Source organism: Elephas maximus, chromosome 13 (assembly GCF_024166365.1).
Source record: "Elephas maximus indicus isolate mEleMax1 chromosome 13, mEleMax1 primary haplotype, whole genome shotgun sequence".
NCBI classification, from domain to species: Eukaryota; Metazoa; Chordata; class Mammalia; order Proboscidea; family Elephantidae; genus Elephas; species Elephas maximus.
Window position 1 is genome coordinate 89,935,538 of NC_064831.1, and position 26,727 is coordinate 89,962,264.

Consider the following 26,727-nt stretch of genomic DNA (forward strand, 5'->3'; position numbering starts at 1 on the left):
TGCTTATCCAACAAGCAGCAAAGTCAGGGCCAAAGGGAGGACTGTAGACCCACCGAGGCAGGCAAATGAAAAGGCGGTTGTTGCTGGTACTATTTCTAAACATTTATCTACCAGTTTTTCCTTAGAATTAAGTCACTAGAAGTCACGCCTCCCTGGCTTGTAGGTTCATGCTACAGAAGTGGAGACATACAGTGACTAATAAAAAAATCACACAGGACTTTCGCAGGTCTAGAATTTGACATGCATACCTCAAACTGCTATTTTTACTGGACTAAGCAGAGATGGTGTCGCTGAGGGGATTACCACTCAACAGTGCAAGCAAGGCACTGACTTGAGATCCAACTTGAAAGGTGGATGCAGAGTTTGAGAATTTGAGCTTCCTGGCTGACCAGGTGGGGAGGTGGTGTGTATGTCTGTGCGTGTGCATGTGTGTGCATGGCGGGGGTGGGGGCGGGCTTGCTCGTGAATAAATGGATGTCTTGTGTGCAGAGCTGGATGGAGAATCACTCCAGAAATTTCCCAGAGGCAGCCAAGAATTAAGGGCAAGAATTGAGTCAACCTAACGTTTATTGAAAGAATGTCTGCCACGAACATGGGCCTGAATCACATGCTGTGTCTGGGATGAAATGCTGAACAAAATAGGGCAGGCAGGAAATGCACACACAGAGCCACAAGAGAAAAGCGCTAGGAGATGAGAGAAGTGCGCTGACAAGTTAGCAGAGGAGATGGCTGCTCCTGCCCCAGGGGATCAGGAAATGCTTCATGGAGGAAGAGCGGCTGACGTGGGTCTGGGAGGTAGATGTTAGGGAAAGATTAGGGGGCATAAGTGGAGGGAGAGAGGATGCAATAACAAAGACATGGGGTGTTTGAGTATTTCAGGAATGCTGAGTACCTCTTGCAAAAGATCAAGAGCTACCTCCAGTTGGGGAAAATCCTTTATGTAAAGCAGCTGTTATTAAGCACACCGCGAGAAACAATGATGAAAACTTGATTTACAGACATGATATTTTCCTGTAGGGGGGTTCTAAAGGGAAGAGAAAGGGCAAGATAACATGTGTGAAGTTGGTTAAAATAAAAACTGACCTCCATTTCTGGCCTCAGAGACCTGAGGTAACTTTTGAGATCCCCCCGTGTCATCAGTTCCATGATGACCAGCGTTGGCTGGCCCTGGGACACCACGCCCAACAACCGCACCTGGAACCAAAAAGAGAAGGACTCAGAGGCTGAGGGTTGCCTGTGCTGTTCCCCTGCCCCACTGTTCTCTGTGTGGTGTGGGACCTGGGGGCCATGAGTAGAGCCCAGCTTGCGAGGGCTGAAGGGGCCCCATTGGCCAGGGGCTGCATCATGTCTGGAAGCATTGTGCACACAGGTGTCCACAGGCAACAGTGAGAGGATGGGGGAACTACACAGACGAGAGAGGGAGACACACCAAGCCTGCAGTGAGGCCATGGATGCGCTGGGAGGCTCTGGGGCAGCGTTTTCCCTGTGTCAGACTTTGGCTTTTCAGGGACCTTTTCTTACCACATGGTGACAATTGAACTCCTTCATCACTGAAGCCTCGTTGAGAAATTCAATCCTTTCTCGCATGCTCGCAGCCTCATTCACCGTTTTAATGGCCACCCTGGTTTCAGGCTCATCTTTGACGACACCCTTGGCAACTCCTTCATACACCATTCCAAACGACCCCTGCCCAAGCTCTCGGCTCATAGTGATCTTCTCTCGGGCCACTTCCCACTCATCTGGGACATACACTGGAGAAGAAGAAACGGGAATTGGAAACAGGTATAGAAATGAGCCCTGAAACAGACAAGCTTTTGCAGGGAGCTCTGGGCCTAAGGATACAAGGTGCCATTTCCTAAAACCCACTAAAGTGACTATCAGGAGACTGTGACACAGCTTGCTCTAAAATTCTCCCAAATGCTACGGATTTGACAAGACAACTGTACTGTCAAATAATGGAAATTCAAACCTTGGAGAATTCCCAGATAGTTCGAGGACACTAACAGCATGTAAGAACCAGGAAGAAGCAAAGAGGTCTAGGCTAGAATAGAAAGCAGTGACCCCTCCCACCCCCTGCATCACTGAAACGAACCGTAACTTAAGAAAAACCAGTTAACCACAGGATGAAATGGTCAACCAGGATCCTAGAAGGTTTGGATTTTACCTATATTCATCAATAGATTAAAACCCAAATCAGAAAAGAGGGGGGACGGGAAAAGAGGGAAGTTTTCATTCTAGATGACGGAAATGGTCAGTGCCATGGGGGTGGGGGCAGGCATGTGAGCTACTTTCTGAGTAAATCCAAAGCAGGTGTTAGGATTCTCTAACTCTAGACCTGAGCTTCCAATATGACAGCCACTTGCCACAGATGGCTATTGAACACTTGAAATACAGCCAATCCATTTTGAGATGTGTTCTAAGTATAAATATGGAGTGGATTTCAAGGACTCAGCACATACACACAAAATAATTTATATACCGATTACAAGTTGTAATGACAGTATTTCGATAAAATACACTGGGTTAAATAAATTTATCATTAAAATTTATTTCACCTGTTTCTTTTTAACGTGGCTACTGGAAAATTCAAAGTTACTTCTGTGGCTTGCATTATGTTTCTACTGGGTAGCGGTGCTCTAGTCTAGACAAAGGGCCCCCTGGTCTTGCCAGAGACCCCTGGGGCTCTAGTGAGGCGCTGGAGCAACTGAGCTGCTGGCCCTGAAGGGAGTCTTAGCGGCCAGAGAGAAACACTGACGAGCAGAGAAAGGGCCCTGGCTCAGAAATGCAGTCAGACTGGGCACCTGGGACTGCCCTTGTGTTTGCTTTTTCACTTTCGGATGTTGTCCACAGGACTGCCCTGGATGGGAGAGAAGCAGAGGGCTGACAACTCTACTGCTAACACCACCACACCCCAAGTATTTACATCTAAGCAAAGTCTTAAAGGACTTCACTATTTATGAAGACGTTTATAAACCAGGCCCAGAAGCCACCACCAATTTACACCTCTTGGGGGTGTCCAATATGGACTACACGTCAATCTCAAATTTTCTTTCACATATACTATGTATTTCATAGTACATATGTATTTAGAAATTTCACCAATAAAACTCTACCGTCCGTATAGCTTAGAAGGTTTGCACCTTTGAAAAAGAGGCCAATGCTTGCTTACAAGGGTAAGCCCGCAAGACAACCCAGTAGTTAAGACTCTTTACAACACCCCTCAGAAAGTATAAAAGGATGCTGTCTGTATCCATCCATCTCTGAACGTTCAGGCTTGTTTTTCATCAGAATTGACTATGTCATATGGCATAAAACAAGGGAGTTAAAACCAATCAAATTCATTCCTTGGGTGGTCCCTGAAGTCGATAATCTCAAATCTTCTCTCAGAATTCACTTCGACAGCTCCCGCTTTCACCAGAAGGCCGCAGCTCCGCCAGCAGCTGAGGTTTACCTGCACAGTGTTATCAGCACTTTCCTGGAGGGGATTTTCCGTGTACTCCAGAGACTGGTGACATGCAGATTAGCTTTTGGGGAAGTTTTTTAAGCACTTTAGAACTGCAGTGTCACTTAGTCACTCCTTAAGGAAACTGGCTATATGGTTTGTCAAAACAGCTGAATAAATTAAGGTCAAATGAGGTTACAGTGTCCCCACTCATTGGCCTGGGTGACAATAAATTTGTTTTTTAAAGATGGATTGAGACAGATTATAAAAGCATCTCTGGAAAGACACAACATTTGAATTCAAATCCTCATTAGAGAAGCTGATTTTTTTTTTTATCAATGCTTTCCCTAAACTTCCTGGACAAATCACAGTCAGAGCTACAAATGCCAACTCTCTGCACCTCATTTCAAAGCTGAGCCGATTCTCTAGAACAGCTTTAACTGGATCCCACCCTGACAGAGAAGGGGAAGGGGTGGCCTTGCATTTTCCCTATAAATCCCCATTATCGGTGCGATGAACTCCTTCCCTCACTTGATCCCTTTCTTTTTTAAGCTAGTACTTATATGAACAACGAATACATCTCTTCTTGGTATTTTTTAAAAAAGGGAAACAGTCTCTTAGTAAGTTTTCTTGTAACTCTGGTGTCTATCCTTCCAGAATGTTTTCTATGCCTTATACACATACACAGCTATATATGTATTTGCCTATATAAAAACACAACTTTCGGAGACCTTTATGGAAATAGGAATAACGTCACTATTTGTACCTGATCCTCATTTACAGGAGGCTGCTTTTGATGGGCTTTCTCATAAACATGATTGAATTAGAAATGTTTAAAGAACCCAGCGTAAAACCTCACACACTGATATAGTGCTTTTCTTATATCTTCTCATTTGATCAGGATAATCAATTAGAATAATCACGCGTCTTGCTTTATTTCACATCTACTGCAGGTCTACTTAAGGAGCCCTGGTGGTGCAGTGATTAAGCACTCAGCTGCTACTGAAAGGTTGGCGGCTCGAACCCCTAGTTGCTCCACGAGAGAAAGATGTGGCAATCTGTTTCCGTAAACATTACACCCTTGAAAACCCTATAGGGCAGGTTTACTGTGTCCTATAGGGTCTCTATGAACTGGAATTACTCAACAGCAGTGGGCGGGCATACCTAGTTGCTCTTCTCCTGAAGCAAGAAGGAAGCAAATACTTTTTCTAAACACACACCTCCAATTTCATGTACTTATTTTATGCATTTGACAAACCTGATCCATGCCCCCTGTGGGCCAGCTTCACTGCCCTGCCCTGAGGACCTCACAACTCTTTCCCACGGTGACTACATCACACTGGCCACAAGATGCAGCAGAAAGAGCCAGGGACCAGGTTCTAACCCTGGGTTCTCAAATAACTAGCTATGGGATCCTGAGCGAGTTTCTTCTCTGAGCCTCATAAGAAAATCCACTTTACGGGCATATAAGGATTGAATGGAATTATGTTTGTAAAAGCCCCTAGCAGGGTGCCAGTTAACTGTAGCTAATATCCCTAGAGCTACAGACCAACCCCCCCTTACTTAAAAGGTTTGGACTCAAGCAGACAAGGAAGAAAAGAGAGCAAAAAGGCATTGTTTTTACTGAGTATGACTCAACTTTCAAGTCAACTTCTTGAAGCTGTTTCACTAAATTGCCTTCATTAGTTATTACTGAAGGGAGTGTGAATGGTCCTGAGCGTACAAATGGTGTGACCCAAGTATGTAATTTGGACATGTTATCAGGAGGGACCAGTTCCTAGAGAAGGACATCATGTTTGGCAAAATTACATTACAACGAAGTCTCGCCATCCTCCCTTCTAAGGAGCATCCTAGCTGTACTTCTTCCAAGATAGATTTGTTTGTTCTTCTGGCAGTCCATAATATATTCCATATTCTTCACCAACACCATTAATTCAAAGGCATCAATTCTTCTTTGGTCTTCCTTATTCATCGTCCAGTTTTCACATGCATCTTGAGGCAACTGAAAATACCATGGCTTGAGTCAGGCACACCTTAGTCCTCAGTGTGACATCTTTGCTTTTTAACACTTTAGAGAGGTCTTTGGCAGATTTGCTTAATGCAATATGTTGTTTGATTTTTTGACTGCTGCTTCCATGTGCACTGATAATGGATCTAAGTAAAAAAGAAATCCTTGACAACTTCAATATTTTCTCCATTAATCATGGTGTTGCTTACCGGTCCAGTTGTGAGAATTTTTGTTTTCTTATGCTGGGGTGTAATCCATACTGAAGGCTGTAGTCTTTGATCTTCATCAGTAAGTGCTTCAAGTCCTCTTTGCTCTCAGCAAGCAAGAGTGTGTCATCTGCACATTGCAGATTAATAAGCCTTCCTCCAATCCTAATGTCACATCCTTCTTAATATAGTTCAGCTTCTCAGATTATCTGCTCAGCATACCAACTGAGTAAGTATGGGGAAAGGGTACAACCCTGACACACACCTTCCCTGATTTTAAGTGTTCTGGAATTCCCATCTTCAAAATGTTATTCAGAATTTGTTATGATTCACATAGTTGAATGCCTTTGCACAGTCAATAAAACACAGGCACAGGTAAACATCCTTCTGGTATTCTCTGCTCTCAGCCAGGATCCATCTGACATCAGCAATGATATCCCTCGTTCCACGTCCTCTTCTGAAACCGGCCTGAATTTTTGGCAGTTCCCTGTGGATATACTGCTGCAAACCATTTTTTAATTATCTTCGGCAAAATTTTACTTGCATGTAGTGTTAATGATATTGTTCAATAATTTCTGCATTCTGTTGGATCACCTTTCTTTGGAATGGGGATGTACTTGGATCTCTTCCAGTTGGTTGGCCAGGTAAGCTGTCTTCCAAATTTCTTGGCATAGACAAGTGAGTGCTTCCAGTGCTGCATCCATTTGTTGAAACATCTTAATTGGTATTCTGTCAGTTCCTAAAGCCTTGTTTTTTGCCAGTGTCCTCAGTGCAGCTTGATCATATGCCACCTCCTGAAATGACTGGACATCAACCAATTCTTTTTGGTACAGTGACTCTGTATTCCTTCCATCTTCTTTCAATGCTTCCTGCATCGTTCAGTATTTTGCCCACAGAATTCTTCAATACTGCAATTTGAAGGTTGAATTTTTCCTTCAGTTCTTTCAGCTTGAGAAATGCCGAGCATGTTCTTCCCTTCTGGTTTTCTAACTCCAGGTCTTTGTATACTTCCATTATAATACTTCACTCTGTCTTCTGAAGCTGGCCTTTAAATCTTCTGTTCAGCTCTTTTACGTCATTATTTCCTCTGTTTGCTTTAGCTACTCTACGTTCAAGAGTGTTCTCTGACTAGATGTTTACAAGTAGACAGCTTTTTGCATTCTAGCATAAAATCTTAAGCAATTAAGTAAATCAGTTAGTGTGGGCCTCCTCCTTCTCTGAAGCCTGTTTTTCCTTGGGGCATACCATACCGTTCCAGAATTTTTGGCATATTCAGTGAACTGCTAAAAACTTTGATTTAAAAAAAAAAAAAGAAAGTGTTAATGAAGCCAGATCTGAGGCCAAAGGTACCTCGACAATGCCAACTACATCCCCTAAATTAGCAACACTCACGAAAGCTCCCCATCTGGGCCCCCCAGGCAGTGAATGTAGCTGGGAAGCTTACCGTCAGCTGCGCTGAAGTATTCTGGGTTCACAGAGGCGTACAGCACTCCATTCCCCAGCCTGCTGTTATTTCTGTCAGAAAGGATAAAATGGAAGTTAAAGAAAAAACCCTATCTACACATTCCTGTATACACTTGCATCTTGGCGACATCGGTTTGATTGGTTTTGGTTGAGTGAGGTAACTTCACTGCTTATCACACCTCTTATCGACATGGACGGTTCAGGCCCAGCTGGGCCAGCAGACATGTGCTAACATGCCTTTAGCCCCTTCCGTGCTCTCAGATTAGGGCTTTTTAAGAACCTTTAGTTTCTTTACTTCACTGGAAACAAAAAGGCTTATTTGGTTCAGAGGACTCAAATATCAAGTTTGGCAAAGCTTAACGTAAGGAACAGTACCTGTGTGATAAGAGCAACTGGGAAGGAGGAAGGTCTGTCCCAATCTGGTTTTCCAATGTATAAAATTTCTCAAAGTCCTCAAGAAGATTACCTCAACTCCAGTTCAAATTATCAAACCACTTAGCCACAAAACATGACTTCATGTTTCACCAAGGTACTCACCTCTTCCTGTGGAAGACATATAGCATTATAACCAGCCCTCCCACTATCAACAGGGCAGCCACGGGCACGGAGATGATCAGATGGATGAAGTTTTCATACGGTCTTACTGCAGAAACAAGGGAAAATGACAAGATGTCACCAGGTGAACAACCTGTTCCTTTCATTTTTTATATTCAGTTGAAAGTATGAAAAAATATTCCTGGAATATTCCTTTATTGAACTGCCATTAATTAGGAATTCCTAAAGATAAACATTACTTAAAATCTAAGGTATTTGAAAAAAAAAAATTAAATAAGTGGAGACCAAGAAATATACTCATTTCTTAAAGTTCAGTGTATTTTGACATAATAGTTCATATGATGGACTGAAGTAGAATAATCTTTGTGTGCAGTTGTGACTGGTTAATGGAAGTCCACACACTTGTTAAGATAAATGAACAGAAATTGTTATATAGAGAGAGCTGAAGCCATATTCAAGCCATACTGACCTTCCTGTCTTAAGACAGCTCCACAATTAGAAAAAACAAAAGGCTGGATAGTACCTGTTATAGATTAGGCCGTGTCTTCCAAAAAAGATTATGTGGATGACATAACCCTTGTTCCTGTGAATTCGACCTTGTTTGGAAAAAGGGTCTTTGAAGATGTTATCAGTTAATAGGAGGTCTGCTGGAGTACGGTGGGTCCTAATCCAAACTGTGCAACTGGAATGCTCCTTAGAATAGAGGATGGTGAGACTTTGTCCTGCTTACTTTGGATACATCATAAGGAAAGACCAATTGCTAGAAAAGAACACGATGTTTGGTAAAGTAGAAGGTTGGCAAAAATGAGGAAACTCTCAATGAGACGGCTTGACAACAGCCTCAACAATGGGTTCAAATACATCAAAGATCATGGAGATGGCACAAAGCCCTGGTGGTGCGGTGGTTTAGAGCTCAGCTGTTAACCAAAATGTTGGCAGTTCGAATTCACTAGGCACTCCCTGGAAACTCTATGGGGCAGTTCTACTCTGTCATATAGGGTCGTTGGAAATCCTATGGGGCAGCTTTACTTTGTCTTATAGGGTCACCATGAGTCAGAACTGACTTGATGGCAATGAGTTTGGTTTTTTGGGAGATGGCACAGGACTGGGCAACGTTTTCTTCTACTATACATAAGGTCACCATGAACCAAAGCTGACTCGATGGCAGCTAACAACAAGAATCCAATCTGAGTGGTGTCCTTATAAAATACAAGAGGCACAGGGACACAAAGAGGGAAGATGGCCATGTGAAGATGGAGGTAGAGATTTGTAGTGACGCATCTACAAGTCTAGGAACGTCAAAGGTTGCCAGCCATAATCAGAAGCTAGGAGAGAAGCATGGAACAGATTCTCCTTTAGGGCTCTCAGAAAGATCAACAGGGCAGGTACTCTGAACCCCTAGAACTGTGAGACGAAGAATTTCTCTTCTTCCTAAGTCGCCCAGTTTGTGGTACTTTGTTATGGTAGCCCTAGGAGACTAAGACAGCACTCTGTGCCAAAGCTGCTCTGAATTCTCCCCAGACGTTACGATCTAGTTATAGGTATGAGACACTGCGCCCTCTGCAGCACTTACTCATTACCCTCACCAAGCACTTATATGACAGATGCTAGGCTGGGCACTGGAGATGATGAATCACACCCTGTAAATATGCCAGACACGAAAATCAGTAAGTCAGTAGGTAACTTAACAACTAGAACAGTGGACTGCACAGATGGTGTGGATGCAGAGAAGGCAGAAGGAAAGAAAGGAGTCAAAAGAAGCATCCCAAAGAATTCATTTAGCCTGTGTCTTAAAGGAAAAAGACATGCTTTCCTTGGGGACAAAGAGCTTTCCAAGCAAAGGAATGACTTGGAAATGATACTGGAGAGAAGTTAGGGCTGGCTCACAAGGTGCCTTGTGCATGCTAAGCAATTTTAACTCTGTTCTACGGATTAAAAGGAGCCAGTGAGAGCTTTCAAGCCCAGGAGTGAGTGGATCTAACTTGGGTACCACAGAGGTGGCTGTGCTGGGGCAGTCTGGAGGGGTACCTGCCATGCCCTCAGCAGTGCTGGGGGAGCTAAGCATTGTTCTATACCACCCAGTTCAGACCTCATGAAGAAATTGCTGCTCCCTTTCTACAGCCGTGGAAGAGAAGGCTCACAAGGTGACACAGGGAGCTCGGTTAAGTCACACCTGGGATGGGAACCCAGGCTTCCTATACCCACAGCTCATACATTGCACGTGAAGCAGGCTACCTGGAGGCTCTGAGCTCAGGCTGTATTGATGGCCAAGGAGACGATGGACTGAAGAAATACTTAAAAGGCAGAATCAATGGGACCTGGGTTTGAAAAGAAATGGGGTGGTTGCAAAGAAAGAAAAGTTACGGATGCCTGTGAAGCTCCAGGCTTTGGTAAAGAGTAGATTATGTGAGTCATTAACTCAGCTAAGGAACATAGGAGAGAGAGAGAGATGTTTTGAGGGTAGCAACTGTGATTTTGATTGTGTACATGAGGAACTTGAGGGACATCTTATGGGACATCCACGTAGAGATGCTTAAGTGAAAATGGGCTTGGAACTCACTGGAGACCACGTTGTATCTATTTTAAGTCATCCATTGATAAGTAGTCTACCACTACAAGCCGTTATTATTTTTAAAGGCCATTGGAGCTATTTTCATTTTTAATTTAAGGTATTTTTATTAAACATCTCTCAAAATAGATGTGGTCTCCTATTTTCCAATTCCTGAAAATACTCACAAGTTACCAGCACCACTGGGAAGCTAGCAGATGTTCGTTTTTTCCCCTGAGGACTATTTCTTACATTTGTATCACTTATACTACTGGTCAGGTTGTACTGTGTTCTTTTTAAGTTTCACATTTTAACAGGGATATGGAGAAATTGGAACACATCCAAAGAAGAACAAAATGATTAAATGGCTAGAAAATTGGTCTATGGGATTGGACTACAAGAGAAGGCCAAAAGACCTGAGATTATTTAGTCTGAAGAAGAGATGTCTGAAGGGTAATTTAATAGTATTCAAGCCCATGAAGGGTTTCTAAAAGGAGGGCAGTTGCCAGAGAGCTTCCAAAGCTTCCACCTCCTCTGAGGATTAAACAAGAGGAAATGAGAGTAAACTGTACCAGGACAGAGTCTTGTTTGACATGAGGAAAAACTTCCCAACAGCAAAGCAGACATGCCGATTTAATTTCCCTGTGGTGCATGCCAACTTCTGCTGGAAAAACTCCATCAGAGGGGCTCTTGGATTGTCCATGGGTATCCTAGCACTCACAAGGTTAAAAAGGGAGCAGCCACAGAAGATGCCATTTCTGAAGACAAGCCAAGTTCACTCGACCCCAGAAGCCAAGCCTGCTATTTCAAAGAACATAGCCCAAAGGCAAGACCTCCAAATCCAGGCCCTATTGCTAGGAGACTGACATACAGAGCCAGATGGCAGAGACAGGGCAAGTCATTATTCTGGGTAGGGTTGTATGAATATTACGAATGTTCCAGGCACTAGACTAGGCCCACTGGTGAGAATAGGTTCAGTGGCTTAAATGGGAGAATTCACGCTATTTTAATAGCTGAATTACCTGCCTAAGACCTGTGGGGTAAAGAATTTAGCTTAATCCAAAATAAGGTGGCTTTTTTCCTTGGTATCTGTGAAATAACCCCGGGAGTAACTGAAGTGCCTTTATCTAAAACCTCCAGACCAGACTTGAGGATGTGTGCTAACAAGTAGGGGCTGGCCAGACCAGAAAAGATTCACCTTGGAGACCAATGTCAACTAACCTCAGTAGTCATGATTCAGCCTATCATACATATGCAAGGAGGCTCAAACATGATTGGCTGATAAAAGCTCTGGACACAGAGGCTGGAAGAGCTTCCTGGTTGGTGAAGGGAGGCTGATGTGCCCTCTGTGAGGCATAGAAGCTCCACATTGGAAACCCTCCCAGACCTCACCTATGCATCTCTCCCTTACGATGATCCTGATTTACATCCTTTTACTGTAACAGATCCATAATTCTAAGTATATTACACTTCCTGTGAGTTCTGTGAGTTGTTCCAGTGACTTATGGAACTCAAAGGAGAAGCCAGCAGGTGAAAGTGAGGGTGTCATGTAGACTCCTGAACTTGTGGCTAGTGTCTGCCTATTCATCAATCTAAAGGGCAGAGTCATTTTTACCTGTAAGACCTGTCCTAGCCCTGGTGGACAGTGTGTGTGTCAGAGACACAGTGTGCTATGTGGGTGACTGGTGTCAGTAATGACTGAAAGGTGGGAAGTAGGGACAGGACCAACCTCCACATTTTGGGGATTGGATTCATGCCGATTCTTATCCATGAACCTATCCACTGAGCACCTGTTTACCACTGTAACCTGAAAGCAGGCACACGCACAGGCACAGGCACAGGCACAGGCACATAAAATGTGGTCTCAAGGTTTGCAGTTCTACATATGCCCAGACTTCTTTTGATAACTGTCACTACTAGGATTTTCAAATATCTGCACTTCTTAGGATATTAGGTGCTTACCAGGTGGGCTACTGGATCTGTTGAGTCCTTCTTTTAAGCTAGATTCCAAATCAGAGCAGTACAAAAGCAGATACCACAAAGGACCAGTCCAGTGGGAGCTGTCCACTAGACCCCAAAGTACCACCACTCTTCAAGGGCAGGCATTTTTGTGGGGTACAGTAAGTAACAGTGTTATGCCAAATTTGATCCCATTATCTAAACACGAAATAATCTAAAAAGTTGAGTTTCTAATAGGAAATAATGAAAACTCATTATGGAAATAATGAGGAACGTATATTTCACCCAGTAAAATACTAACTTTTCTTGATCAAATCACCAGGATGTGGCCACTGTTGTGCTTATACATTTTACAAGATTCAGTGTTAGAATGTGAAATCATCATTCAGAATGGTCTAAAAAACATCTGTCTTGTCAATGGTTTGAGCATAAGCTCATAACATGACCCAGTATCTGTAGCTACCTGTGAACACTGTATTTGCCGAGGTGCTGTTGTAGAGATTTCTGCCCTGGAAGCAGGCTGGACTAGATGATCCATAAGTTTTTTTTTTTTTCCCCCCAACTTCTAGGATTCTAAGTCCTCAAGTCCAAACCAGCATGACTGATAAGGCAGAGGAGGTGGTATGGTCAATTCAATGCTTTGTAAAATGGCTTAGAAATCATCTAAGTTGAAAGCAAAGGTCTCTTGCCGACTCTACAGTGGCTGAATCATCTCAAACTACGGCGCAGACCCATGCCCCAGCTGTAAGATGAGGTAGGTGCTCAAAGTTCAGCATCCCCCAGCCTGAGAATGACCCCCCTTACCCTTAGTGTGACCTTTCTGAATGCCAGCCAACACTGAACAGAAAATCCAAAAATAAGAAAGTCACAACCCAGGCTTCCCGAATCCCAGCCCAACCTGCTTCTGGCTTTACCACGCAGTGCCCTACCCAAAGCTTACTTTTGGTCGGTACGTAGAAGAACACAGGCTCTGTCCACGACCCGTTCCCAGAAAGGGAAGTGGCCTGAATCCGGGCTGTGTAGTTTCCTGGGTTTAGCCGGTTAAGCTTGGCCCCTCCATACTTCCGGTACTCCTGTCTGGAAACACACTCCCGCTGATCCTGGGGGAAGTAGAATACACGTCAATGCCCCCCACATGTGAGCAATCTGTGCTTCCACCAAAGCTCACCGTACCATAGCTTCACTCAAAGGGAAGAAAGCAAGTGTTGACACGCAGTCCTCCAGTCACCTTAAGCACACCCAAGTTTTAACCAAAACTTTTTTGTAAACAAAAAGAATTCTAGAAGGATTAAAAGTTATTAAAACAGCATATGTGGAAAGGTCATTTTCTGCAATGAAATAGGCAGCTCCTTGAGGGTAAGACCAAGTCCTTCTCCCTGCATAAACCAGCTGCCTTGGAGTTGACTCCGACTCATGGCAACGCCCTGTATGTCAGAGTATTACTCAGCTCCACAGGGTTTTCGATGGCTTGTTTTTTTGGAAGAAGGTTACTAGGCTTTCTCCCAAGGTGCCTCTGGGTGGACCTGAACTGCCAACCTTTCGGTTAGCAGCCAAGCACATGAACCATTTATACCACTCCTCCTGTTATATTCCTCTTAGAATGCTAAGTTGGGAGAAAGGTCTAAACCCTCATTGATTTACCACATTAATTAATTTTTTTTTTTAAGTCTCAGTTAGCCAGGATGTAAGCTGTATTGTAATGTAACATATGCCTTAAACTGTGATAGATACACACCCAAACCTGGACGACTGCCCCAGTCTTACCTCGACTTGTGATCCATATTTTATTTCATACATTAGGATCAATCCATTGGGATTCTCTGGTTCTGGCCACTTTAGAAAGATGGAGTTTTCAGGCCTTGACTCCCAGGTCACTGGCCCAGGAATGTCATCTGCTCCTTCTGGAAAACAATTCACAAAAGTGGGAAAGCCAGATTCGGGTCCCCAAGGAGGGAGACCAACACAGGCTAACTGTGCAAGCTGGATGCCACACAGCAATCGCTCTTCCTCCGCGTATGTATGTATGTATCTGTACCGACACATCTCACTGGTTCTGCTTCTCTAGACAACACTAACACAGGAGCGATGGTCACTCTGAGTCAAACCAGTTTTCCTGGGGACTTCACTAAATCTGTGAGAATTCTGGAAGGTCTAGACCAATCTACCTGTGCACAATCTGAAAATGGACAGGTGAATACACCGTGTGAACCAAGGAGAACCAGGAAAGTTGACCTTGGAGGTGAGCACACTGCCTTCTATGGAGAGCATGGCACAGGAGCAATGTTCCTGTGAATGCAACGTCACCACGGGAGCAATACCACCACAGTAGTGCCACCACAGGAGCAGTGTCACCACAGATGTAATGTCACCACGGGAGCAGTGCCACCATGGGAGCAGTGCCGCCACGGGAGCAGTGTCGCCACGGGAGCAGTGTCGCCACGGGAGCAGTGCCACTACAGGAGCAGTACCACCAAAGGAGCAGGGTCACCATGGGAGAAATGCCACCACAGGAGCAGTGTCACCACAGAAACAATGCCACCAAAGGAGCAGTGTCACCATGGGAACAATGTCACCACAGGAGCAGTGTCACCACAGGAGCCACCATGGGAGCAGTACCGCCAAAGGAGCAGGGTCACCACGGGAGAAATGCCACCACAGGAGCAGTGTCACCACAGGAACAACGTCACCATGGGAACGTCACCACAGGAGCAGTGTCACCACGGGAGCACCACCATGGAAGCAATGCCACCATAGGAGTGATGCCACCATGGGAGCACTGTCACCACCGGAGCAAAGCCACCAAGGGAGCAATGTCACCACGGGAGCAATGCCACCACGGGAGCAGTGTCACCACAGCAATGCCACCACAGGAGCAATGCCACCATGAGAGCACAGGCTGTGGTCCCTGGGCTGCTGGTTTACCGTGCTGCCTACCAAGGATCACACATTTGTTAGCAAGCAGGACTGAGACTGTGTCATTGCCCTGGGTGTCAGACTCTGTCCACACAATGCTATCTTTCCCACTGTGAGGCTGTGAGGGAGTCAGGAGCGGGGTGAGCTGGATTATGCCATACCTGCTGGCATGGTCCTTGCAAAGACGAAGTTGGAGGCGCTGCAGCCCAGCTTCTCAGCCTCGTGATTGCAGCTGTGAATATCGATGCGGTACAGTGTGAAAGGTCGCAGGTTGGAAATGACGGTTCTCTCCTTGTTATCCACTCTGCTCTCAAAGAATGGGAACTCCGTCTCGAGCTCTTCTGGGTCTGTGACGTTGTAGGTATCTGCCATCGTAGTGTTCCTGCTCCGGCTGGACATGGTGGGGTTGGCAACTTGCATGACATCCCTCCGCTTCCTCTCAGGTCTGCAAGAAAAAGGGAAACTGGGTTCTTAAGTACTTCTATTTATTTTGTCTTTTCTGTGACGTGGACAAAAGTTACAGAGAGAAAGCGGCTGACTACCAGCAGGCTTCCTACTGGCCCTTATTTGTCTAGAAGGGAAAGTCCCGGAAAGGGGAAGCTGGGCGTCTGGGGAGAGTGCAGGCTGCTCGACCCATGCATCCCCGGCAGAAACAGTCACCACCTCTGTGCAGTGACATGCTAGCTCCCACCCACAGCATAAACCGGCCAGGGCAGGGTGATGTCCCAACACAGATGTGCCCACTCCAACAGAGGGAAAACCCCAAGGTCAGGGCATGTGTTCACAATTCTGGGGAGGGGCATGGAGGTTAGGAAATGAGGCTGACAAACTATCCGTCCTCACACCCTCCAAGCCAGCCAACCCACCCTGAAGGGAAGAACTTAAGACACCACATTTATTGCTAGGGAGACCTTTTTTTGGACACACACCGTAACTTATTTCCTGCCTTCCCTTCAAATCAACACAACACATATACCTGGTTGCAGCTGGAAGTTAGAAGTTGCTTAGCTTTAATCCCCTACAAAATACTACTGTATGAAAACCTCTCTCCCATTTAACTGGAATGACACCATTAAGTCCGCTCAATAGTTTCTTATTTATGAACACCACACTTCTGGGGATTGCATAGTTGTTACTGTTGACATCAAGTGAAGGACTGGGGAGGGAAGGCACCACAGAGCATCAAACAGGAAGACAAAGTCTGAGATAAACAGAATGGCCCTTAAGTAATCTTTTGTAAACAGCTACATTGCCAAATGGGGTGGCCAACAGCAAATAGCACACCAACTTCCCCACTCCCACCCCATGATACCACCTACTGCTGTTGGAAAACCCTTCACTTCTCCATGTCTTCCGTGTTTCAGCTAGTTAAACCAAACTATGTTGCTTAAAAAATAAAGGCAACAGTAAACGGAAGGCATTCACCACCAAAAATCAACGTCACAAAGCAACTTTCCAAACTCTAGCTTTCATTTTACTTCAAAACAGAGTGGATGCACCGCACAACACACAGCGTGCTAAATCTAACGTAACTGGTTCTAGCCTCAAAATAAATTGTTCTTAGAATGAATAAAAACCATTTTCAGACAATTTTGCTGTGTGAGAGAAAGCCCTCCATTGTGACTCAGTCATTCTGTCATCTGCACACTCCTTTTCCCTGGAACTTACGGGGGCCTCAGACTGTAAGGGAAAAATGAGTACTCTGATTTATTCTCCCTGCCCCTCCCACGTCTGTCTGTACCATTTGTATCAGTCAGCAGTAAATAACTTACAGTTCCCGTCTGTCCTGTTGCCGCTGAGGCGATACCGACCCATTGCGACCCTGTAAGGACAGGGTAGAACTGCCCCATAGGCTTTCTAAGGAGTGGCTGGTGGCTTTGAACTGACAACCTTTTGGTTACAGTCTAGCTCTTAACCACTGTGCCACCAGCACTCCATTCCCCTCTGTGGGAGGCATAAAATAAAATATTAAGTTATAAAATTGTGGCCTCTGACCATGGAGCAAGATATGGTATTTATATACATCAAATAAAAAGAGGTAAGAGCAAGCTGAGCTTGTCTTAGAAAACCAAACCAAACCCACGCTGTCAAGTCAATTCCAATTCATGGCAACCCCATGTGTTACAGAGTAGAACTGCTCCATAGGATCTTCTTGGCTGTGATCTTTACTGACACAGATCACCAGGTCTTCTCTGCTGCCACTGGGTGGGTTTGAACCACCAACCTTCTGGTGAGTAGACAAGTGCAAATCATTTGCACCACCCAGGGATCTTTAGAACTTTGTAGGTGAGTGGAAGCAGGCCTGCAAGGCTGGATGAAAACTTTCACCAACGGCATAACCGTGCATAAATCGTGTGTGTCACCCACAACTTTGCCTTCGCATCACCTGATCTTAGGCTCTCCATCTAATGAGAAAAAAGGTATTGCCTTACAACTACAAACTGAAAGCTATTAAAACCTTTCTACCTTCTCTGACCCCGAGGACTCACCTCCCTGAACCTCTGGCAGGTTGGTGGGATAAGCATTAAGGTAACCAAACAGCCTGGAAGAAGAATAAGCAGCTGGCTTTCTGTCCAGCCTGTCTGGGACACCCTTTTTGGCAGCAAGAGGCACTGCCACCCATGAGCCCTCTACTGACCTGGGGGGAGTGGACTGTGTTAGTAAGCAATGCAATGAAGGGGAAAGAGCTATGGTGTATGGGAATTTAGGGCCAAGTCCCACAGTGACTGTGAATTAATTAGGGTCTTGAAGAGGTCACCACACCTCTCTGAATTTCAGTTTTCAAACATCTTTGAACCCTTTTCCAGTTCTAGAACTTTCTGAGTCTAGGAACCACACATAAAATCCGGAATACCTGGGCTAAAATTTAAACCAAAACCCCCAGAAACAAATCTCTTGCTGCAGAGTTGACTCAGACTCACGGTGACCGCGTGTGTTACAGAGTGGATGTGTTCCACAGGTTTTTTGTTTTTTTAAACTGCAACCTTAATGAAAGCACATGGGCAGGGCTTTCTTCCGTGGTACTGCTGGGTAGGTCTGGACCACCAATCTTTAGGTGAGTAGTCAAATGCAAGCTGTTTGTGCCACCCAGAAACATCGGCCCCTGAACTACCGACAGACTGGAGACACAGACATCAAATAACCCAGTGGGGTGGTCGGGAGGCCCCATAGTGGGTTCTATACCCTCAAAGTCCTACTGGTTTCAACTGCTAGACAGGCAAGGAGGGGAAGAGAGCTACTACACAATGACAAGATTAATACTGAAAAAGAAAATACCATCTCCCATTCTAAAATGTCTTTCTCGTTTTATTGACTTTTCAAATTAAGACTGCTGGCTTCAGAAGCATTACGGAAATTTCAGAAAGGTCACTTGACAAAAAAAAAAAAAAAAAAACAGAACCACCAAACCAAAAAAATTTTAAAAACCATTTGTTATTACCACTTAAAGCCTTTAAGGGTGAAGTAAGTACAGCGTAAATAGCCACTCCAGCTTGCAGGCAGTGCCCTGGTAGCACCAACAGTTACCTGCTAACCAAAAGGCTAGAGGTCTGAGTCTATCCAGAGGTGCCTCAAAAGAAAGGCCGGGCAATCTACTACTGAAAAATCAGCCACGGAAAAGCCTACGCAGCACAGTTCTACTCTGACACACGAGGTTATCATGAATCAGAATCTACTGGTTTTTACTGGTACAGGCTTCCTGGGCCCTCTCAGGACAAGCTGTGGTGAGGAGGAGGAGCAATCACAGTGGAAGAGGACACGGCTGGGTGGCAGCATGCTGGAGGCTGCTGGCTGCTCCTGCATTTGGGGATGGTGCAACTGGGAGCACATAGGTACGATGCTGGCTTTGAATTGAGTTCCTCTGTCTATACTTGAGGCACGAGGCTGTTTCCAATCTCCGGACTATGATCTTTCAAGAAGCAATGGGACTATGGTCTACCACCCCACTCACCGTCTGCTTTCCCAGACAGAGCTGGGCTGCTCTGTGAACTTGCCCCCACCTCCATCCCCATGTGGCAGACACTGAGACTGGAAAACGGTGGCAGATAGGGTACCTGGAGGCAGAAGCTGCTGTGCGTTGGTAGGCTGCCTTCTACCCTGCTTCCCAAGTTGAAGTTGGCCCCTTTCAAAACCTATCCTGATTTTTTCTCTCTTCCTTCAACCGTTCTCCACCAAGATGAGGTGGTAGGGAGAAACAGAGAGGGCAGAGTTGGGCTCAGATCTCTGCTCGCCCACTCAGTGGTTGCCATTACTGTGGGCAGTAATTTAGGACTCCCTAGCTGTTTTCCTGTCTTCCTGCCTCACAAAGGTGAGTGGCTGGCCCTCTACAGGTGACTATGTGACCTCTCAGGCCAGTGACCCCAATAAAAGGAACCCTGACCGCTTTCCCTCAGGGGTAACAGGCTTTCACAGTAACTCCATGTGACCAAATCAATGTGACATCCTGTGGCTCACTCTTCTGGCCATACCTATTCACCTAAAACTATCCAGGGGACAGGCGGGGGGAGGGGGAGGAGAGTAGCAATGGGACCAACCAGAGAAGCACCGTCTACATGCTTTCTCAGAAGATAATCGTACCTGGGCACGAAGATGGAGTTGTGCAGGAAATTCTCAAAGACCTTCCGGTACTCGGCCTCCTCCTTCTCAGCCTGCTTCTCAGCCTCAGTTTTGGGACAGGCGCAGCAAGGCCCTTTCTCTCCACCACACACCTCGGTCTTGGGATTCTCTGTCACCTCCTCAACATCGATGGTGCCGTCGGCGTACTTCCTGATAGGGATTTTGTCTTCTCGGAGAGGAGAAGGCAAAGTGAGAATAGTCATGCGTGCTTGTGAGAAAAATAACAGCTCTCAGCACCTTTACTGGAGGCTGGAGCTGGTTTCTAACTAAGGGATTCACTGGTTATTCTTAATGTCGGGGGCTGCTCTGAAATTCTCAAACAATGGGGTGAGCATCCTTACCTTTGGAGCAGTAATTGTGCCGGTAAAGGTAGCTGTCCTGGGGCTGCCGCTGCCACCTCACGATGTAGTAGCTCAGGTTACCGTTTGGCAGGGAGGGTGGGTTCCACTTCACAATCAATTGAGAAGAGGAGTTTGATGCTGAAAGAACATCCAGGGGGATGGAAGGAACTGGCAAGAAGAATGAAGTGTGTTTTAGGAAATGGAGTGAATCTGAAATCCAGGTTATCAGCCTGGCCTGTTAACCCTCATACCACTTGACACACGTCTCCCCAAAGCCAGCTGGCACTCTAAGCCACATGTGACTTCCCTAAATGAATAAAACCCATATTAATACAGCATAATTGAGGCATGAAAAGAAAAATTTTGAACTGTTAACATTTTTATATTTATATCTTAGTAATTCACTAGTCCACAGCACTGATTTGTTAGGTAAAAACTGGAAAAGCCTGGTCATATAAATTTGCAAAATGTGTGTGTGCGTGGTGTATGGTGTGTGGGTGTGTAGGTACTGTGTGTGTGTGTGTGTGTGTGTGTGCAAAAGAAGGTTGTTCTTTATTACAAGAATTTTCTCTCTTAGCTGTTATTTTTGGGATGAGAAATAAACTGCTGTTAACATTATGGTAAATAAGCGAAGTTTTGTTAAATTAAGAAATTTTTGTATGAAGTGAAGAGCTTCATGGTTTTTTAGTGACACTCAATTCAAACTCACAAAAAGCTGCAGGTTTGACCTGAATAAGAAGATCACAATGAACACAAAAACGCAAAATGAAAACTGAAATAGTGTTAATTTAAACGCCAACATTCTTCTTTATAATGTGTATTCTCAGGGAATCCCTGGGAAAAGAAACATTTCAGAGTTGCAAACGCAAACGGTTGTGGAGGCACAACCAGGGTGGGAACAGATGACTTAAAAGCGACAGCTAACTCAAACATCGAATTGTTCTTATTGATCACAACTGCCATTTTCCAAAATGTTTCATCTCAGCAGTCTTAACAAATGGCAAAATTGACTGGCTTGCTTTTCATCTGAGATTTTGACTCTCTGATAAAAATGGCAAGAAGCCAAAATGTAAGGGTGGCATGCAGAAAAGGGGCAGAAGAGAAGGTGTGCTCGCGTGCGCATGTGTGTGCACATGTGCACGCGTGTTCATGTGTGTGTGTGCAAGAGGAATAGGGACGAGAAAGTGATGCAAAGGGCATGGAAATCCACCAATTCTATACACATGCTTGAATGCAATGCTTAATACATGACTATGAAAAGCAGTCTGGAAATCCAGACAGACCTAAGCCCTGACTTCAAAAACAGGCTCTATCTCCAGCAAAAAGAATACTGATTTAGAGGCAACGCATCGTAACCTGGTGAGCGTGACTCACTCACTACTGCTCTGAACCCACCCCGCACAGCTGTCGTGTGAATAAAGGGCAAGTGTATCCCAAAGCAGATGCCGTCAAGTTGACTCCAGTTTGTGGCAGCCCCCCGTGTGTCAGTGTACAGCCATGTGCTCCACAGGGTTTTCAATGGCTGATTTTCAGAAGTATCTTGCCAGGCCTTTCCGGTGAGGCGCCTCTGGGTAGACTTAAACCTTCAAACCTTCAGTTAATAATAGAGCACATTAACTGTCTGCACCACCCAGGACCTCCAAATGCACCCCACCCCTCAAGAAAAAATGAAACCCACTGCCGTCCAGTCGATTCCAACTCACAGCAACCTCACAGGGTTTCCAAGGCTGTAAATCTCTACCGAAGCAGACTGCCACATCTTTCCCCTGAGGAGTCGCTGGGGTTTCGAACCACCACCCTTTTGGTTAGCATTTGACTGCTATAACCACTGTGCCACAAGGTTCCCTTAAATGCATCCCAGTACCACTGAAATCTTGTTCTCCTTTGGATTCACCAAAAAAAAAAAAAAAAAAAAAAGCACTGATTTTGATTTTTCCAAAGCCTAAGAGGCACCGTCACCCTAGGCCGCTTAAACAACGTTTTCATTCAACCTGAGGGGGCAAGCCACTTAAAGATGCTTTAAAGTATATAATACACGCAACGTTCTAAGCACCTTTAAAAATGGGAGAAAAATATGACTAACGCTAGGTTTTTCAGAGTAAACACAACCACCAGATGCTGGCCACATTAAGGTTTCCAAAACTTAGTATTGAAAAACAAATGGCTTATCCCTACACAATTCAATGATGGGTGCCACAAAATAGCAGAGGCATATTGGCTCTACTGGCTGTTCTCACCACTTGTAAGGGCAGGCTAAGATGTAGGGAATTAACTCAATTTATACAGTGTTTGGTTTTCTATCTTTGGGGAAAGGAAACAGATTTCTTAAGAATTTGCCATAAGAAAGAGAGATTTCTACTTTTCCCAAACTTGCTATGGTGAATGGCTGGGAAGTGTTACTTCCGATGTTTATGGTGAACGACTTACCTTGCTACATCCGTGCCTCTGCCATACCACCCAGCCCACCTGCAGGACAGAAAGCCTGCGCCGTTCTTCTTTCTACACACACTTTATGGTCACTGACTTGACTGAAGAGGGGAGGAGGCAGGCATGCGTGAGCAGTTTTCCCCACAACCGTCTTTTTCTCACCCTCTCTGCCATTTAACTTATTTTGTTCTGACTTACGGTTGTTTCGTAACACTCCACCCATTATAACAATGGCTTTGGGTCAAAGAATGTTCATCGGTGTCTTTAAAAAATGAAGTGCATTTTCCAATATGAACTTCTAAACTGGTCTTTATATACTTGGAAACTATTCACAAATGTTTATTTTTATTGTTTCCAGATTCTGGAAATGAGAAATGAAGTGGTTTAGAAAATGAAGATAAAGGGAGAAGGAGGGACATTTTCATCAGTGAATGCTTTGAATATTCACAACATATTATGTCTGTAGTTTTCCACTTCTGTCTATCCCTGGGGAATTTCGGAGACTACAGAATGAAGTTGAAAAACCAATGAGCCATGTGAGGTAATGGGAACACTGAACATCATGGTTTCAACTCTCAGAGGTTGAAATACTTAAAAGGGCCACCATAGTGAGCTGTGTCCTGGCCAGGCCTTCCAGTAAAACCAACCAAGTACCTGAAGGACCAGGGCTCATCAGCACAGAGCAGACAGAGAGATGACAGAAGATGGAACCAAGTCCAGAAAATGGCATGAAAAGTCCAGAAAATGGCTGTTAGAAGTGGGAAAAAGAATAAGAGAAAGTTTTACATATTCCCACAACTCATCTGCAAGTTTGTCATACAGTGATGGCTTCCGTGCTCCTGTGATGCTGGTACTTCATGCTGGTTTATCAGCATGGCCACAGCTCTGGGGGTGGGTCTGGAGCAGTAGTAAGTTTCAAGGTTTCAAGGACAGCTTCCAGATTCAGACAGACTAGGAAGAAAGGCTTAGAGATCTACTTCAGAAAATTAGTCAATGAAAACTTTATGGCCCACGAGAGAATATTACCTGACTCACTTGCTTTGGACACGTCATCAGGAGGGATCAATCACTAGAGGACATCATGTTTGGGGAAAGAGAGGGCCAGCAAGGATGTGGGAGACCCTCAGTGAGACGGACTGGCACAAAAGCCACACTGATAAACTTGAACACGTTGGCGACTGTGAGGATGACGCAGGGCTAGACATTTGGTTCTGTTGTACACAGGGTCACCATGACTCGGAATGACTAAGCAGCAGCTAATAATAACTGCACTGCATATTTACATGAGTGACATATAAAAGACAGAATGGCCCAGGGCAAAGAAAGTCAATAGGCACATTTCATTGCTAGCCTTACAACTATATCCTACAGTAAGCAAGTAAAGCGAGCTAAAGAAGTAGTGTGGGATGCGGGGGCTGGTCTACTGCCTGGATACCTGATGCATTGGTGCGAATGTATAAGATTTCACTCTTGGCCCCGCGGATGTGGTCGTTCTCCACCATGGTGAGAGTCACTGCCTTGACGTAAACGGCGTACTGAGTCCAGGGCTTCAGTCCGTGCAGTAAAATGCCTGGCTCGATGTCCTTGTTGGTGGGGAGGTCCACGTCCACCATGTTCCAGCTGTTGGAGCCACAGGCGTCCTGCCCGTCATACTCCGTCACGTTTTTAAAGGGGCTGGAAGACAGTCAATAAAGCTCAGAGAATGCTCCAGGGCACAGACCTCAGAGCTCTCAAAAACCTCCCCTAGTGGCCTACCATGTCACACTTTCTATAGTGGGAGTTCTAAATAAAACAAATAATCAATTAGATTTTTATAGAAGAACAAAATTTAGCAACTCCACTCCTGGTTTCACCACAGTTATGCCCTATAGAATCGAATACTCTGGCTTAGGAAAAGCAAATTCTATAGTTACTGGGGTTGATAATATAATATGTTTTTTCTTAGCAATATACACAAAGGTTATTTTCCTCTCTTGCTATTGTGGTATTTTAAGGTCATTTTTCACCATTAAGAAAAAGCAAGGGCAAGCAATGCAAACATCATATATTGATAAAGTATAACTTTTGGAGAGAAATGACTTCCCCACAGAAAAACAGAAGCAGCTTATAATATCTAATTTTTTCATTAACAATTTCTGATGCTTAAGTATCTTATAATATTCAAATATTTTTTTTCCAGGCTGTCTCAGAAACTATCATCACCTCTTGAACAAAATTACTAGCTGACATTGCCAAGCATTGGTAAGACTATCAGAGAGAGAACAGTGTTTTGCACACATGCATGGTTGGGTAGGAATTCCACATCTATCAGATGAAAGCGCTGGACTGTCGTTGGGCATGGGGTCCTGAAATAGACATGAACAGAACCTGGCTGCCGACATGATGGGAGGCCATGAGTGGGTCCCATACATATGAAGACCAAATGCCTAGTAATCCTAACCCCTCTTCTCATTGGTTATGACCCCTCCCCAGGGCCCCAGCTCCAGCAGGGGGATAAGAGTAGAAGCTGCCACCACTGGTGAGTCCTGTCCCTGCTCTGCAGAAGCCAAGCACCTTGGGAAAAGACCCACGGCATTAAGATATGACTTGAGTAAGGGGAGGACTAAGTAGACTGGGGGAAACACCTGGATACTGGGTGCCAAGAAAAGTGGAGGGAGACTAAAAGGAGCTGCGGTCTGTTTCAGCAAGTGAATATTATCTGATGGCACGAGAAGAGCCTCCCTGGAGGCTTTGGGAGAAGCCATGGAAGGTCCCAGGCACGATGGTCGGTTAGTCTCCATTTCCTCTCCCTTGTCTGGAGGGCTCCACAGACAGAATGACAGAAATAAGACCATGGAGCAACCCTGGGGTTACTCAGGGTGCCATGCATTCTGCGGGGAATTCCTGGAGTAGCGGTGGAGAGCATGAAGGGTGGAACAACATTTTTACCGCCACGGTTATAAAAGTTTGGACTAACCCAATTCTCTGGAAAGCAAGCCTTTCCCCTTTGTGTTTATTTTATTCAAACATCTCTAATTAGCCACTAAAGAATGAAAGGCCTCACGTCAACACTTTTCCATTTGTGGTGGTCACTGGTCATGATGACCATCACAGGTCAGCCAGCAGGACACCACCAGAGGGTGAAGCAAGGGCACTCAGCACCATTCTCCCTGGGACAGCTGACTCCCCGCCTCCTCCATTCAGCTAATGTGAAGGACCGTCACAGGAGGGACTTGACCCACTCCCAGCCCTACCAACAGAATGGCGTCACCAAATGCAGAAACTCACGCTTCCTTATAGTACACAGTGAAGCTGATGAGATCCCTGTAGTCAGGGGGCCGGTAGCGGTGCCAGGTGATGATAATCCGATTCTTCCACGTGGTGGTGGAGGTGAAATGCAGCACATCGCTTTCACCTGGGGCAGAGGTACAGCTGTCAGGGACAATGGTCAATGCCATTTTCCTTCCTGTCTCTCTGAAAAGTCACCTGTCTGGGCACCATTTCCCTCTTCTCCAAGGCCGGTTGTACCCCTTAAGTCCTTTTCCTAGGTGACTTTCTTATTTCTACAAGAACCCGTATACCTTATTATGCAGATAGCTTCAATGGGTTCGGTATGTTGTTCACAAAAAAAGAGCTGCTGTCAAGAAGACCCCAAATCATGGTGACTCCCTGTGGGTCAGAGTAGAACTGTGCTCCACAGGGTTTTCAACAGCTGATGTTTTGGAAGCAGACCACTAGACTTTTCTTCCGAGGTACCTCTGAGTGGACTCAAACCTCCAACCTTTTGGTTAGCAGCTGAGATCATTAACCATTTGTACCACCCAGGGACTCCTATGCTGGTTTAACCAAAAACCAAACACATTGCTGTTGAGTTGATTCTGTCTCACAGCAATCCTATAAGACAGAGTAGACTTGCCCCATAGGGTTTCCAAGGAGCTGCTGGTGGATTCAAACTGTTGACATTTTGGTTACCACCAAGCTCATTAACCATATGTACCACGCAGGGCTCCTACATTGGTTTAGTGCCATCAAAATGCAGTGGCTACTTGCCCAGAGGATTGGCAATGGACCTGCTGAGAGTTTCCTAACCTGAAAGACAAGGCCCACTTCAGTGGGTAAGGTGGCCTTATCTTTCTTCTTGGTCCCTGAGACACTGGCTACCCAAAAGGCCCAGGTAAGGTGAGAGTAAACCTTTAAGCCAGGCTCAATCTTCTTAGAGATAGTGACACCTGTCTTGGAGTTATGGAGCTGCCTGCTCTTGGACAACCTTT

At 45.1% G+C, this 26,727-nt stretch overlaps 1 protein-coding gene across 2 annotated transcripts in view; it reads right to left on the minus strand.

Moving 5' to 3' along the window:
- IGF1R (insulin like growth factor 1 receptor) overlaps window positions 1-26,727 on the minus strand; it is a 356,840-nt gene that overhangs the window by 28,550 nt on the left and 301,563 nt on the right. For both annotated transcript variants that reach the window (XM_049906124.1, XM_049906123.1), the window contains exons 8-18: window positions 25,745-25,871; window positions 23,913-24,151; window positions 20,051-20,218; window positions 19,671-19,875; window positions 15,257-15,540; window positions 13,947-14,083; window positions 13,123-13,282; window positions 7,658-7,763; window positions 7,101-7,171; window positions 1,522-1,751; window positions 1,084-1,194 (exon numbers count right to left, since the gene is read on the minus strand). In XM_049906124.1, coding sequence (XP_049762081.1) covers window positions 1,084-1,194; window positions 1,522-1,751; window positions 7,101-7,171; window positions 7,658-7,763; window positions 13,123-13,282; window positions 13,947-14,083; window positions 15,257-15,540; window positions 19,671-19,875; window positions 20,051-20,218; window positions 23,913-24,151; window positions 25,745-25,871 — 1,838 coding nt within the window. The remainder of the gene's footprint in view (window positions 1-1,083; window positions 1,195-1,521; window positions 1,752-7,100; window positions 7,172-7,657; window positions 7,764-13,122; window positions 13,283-13,946; window positions 14,084-15,256; window positions 15,541-19,670; window positions 19,876-20,050; window positions 20,219-23,912; window positions 24,152-25,744; window positions 25,872-26,727) is intronic.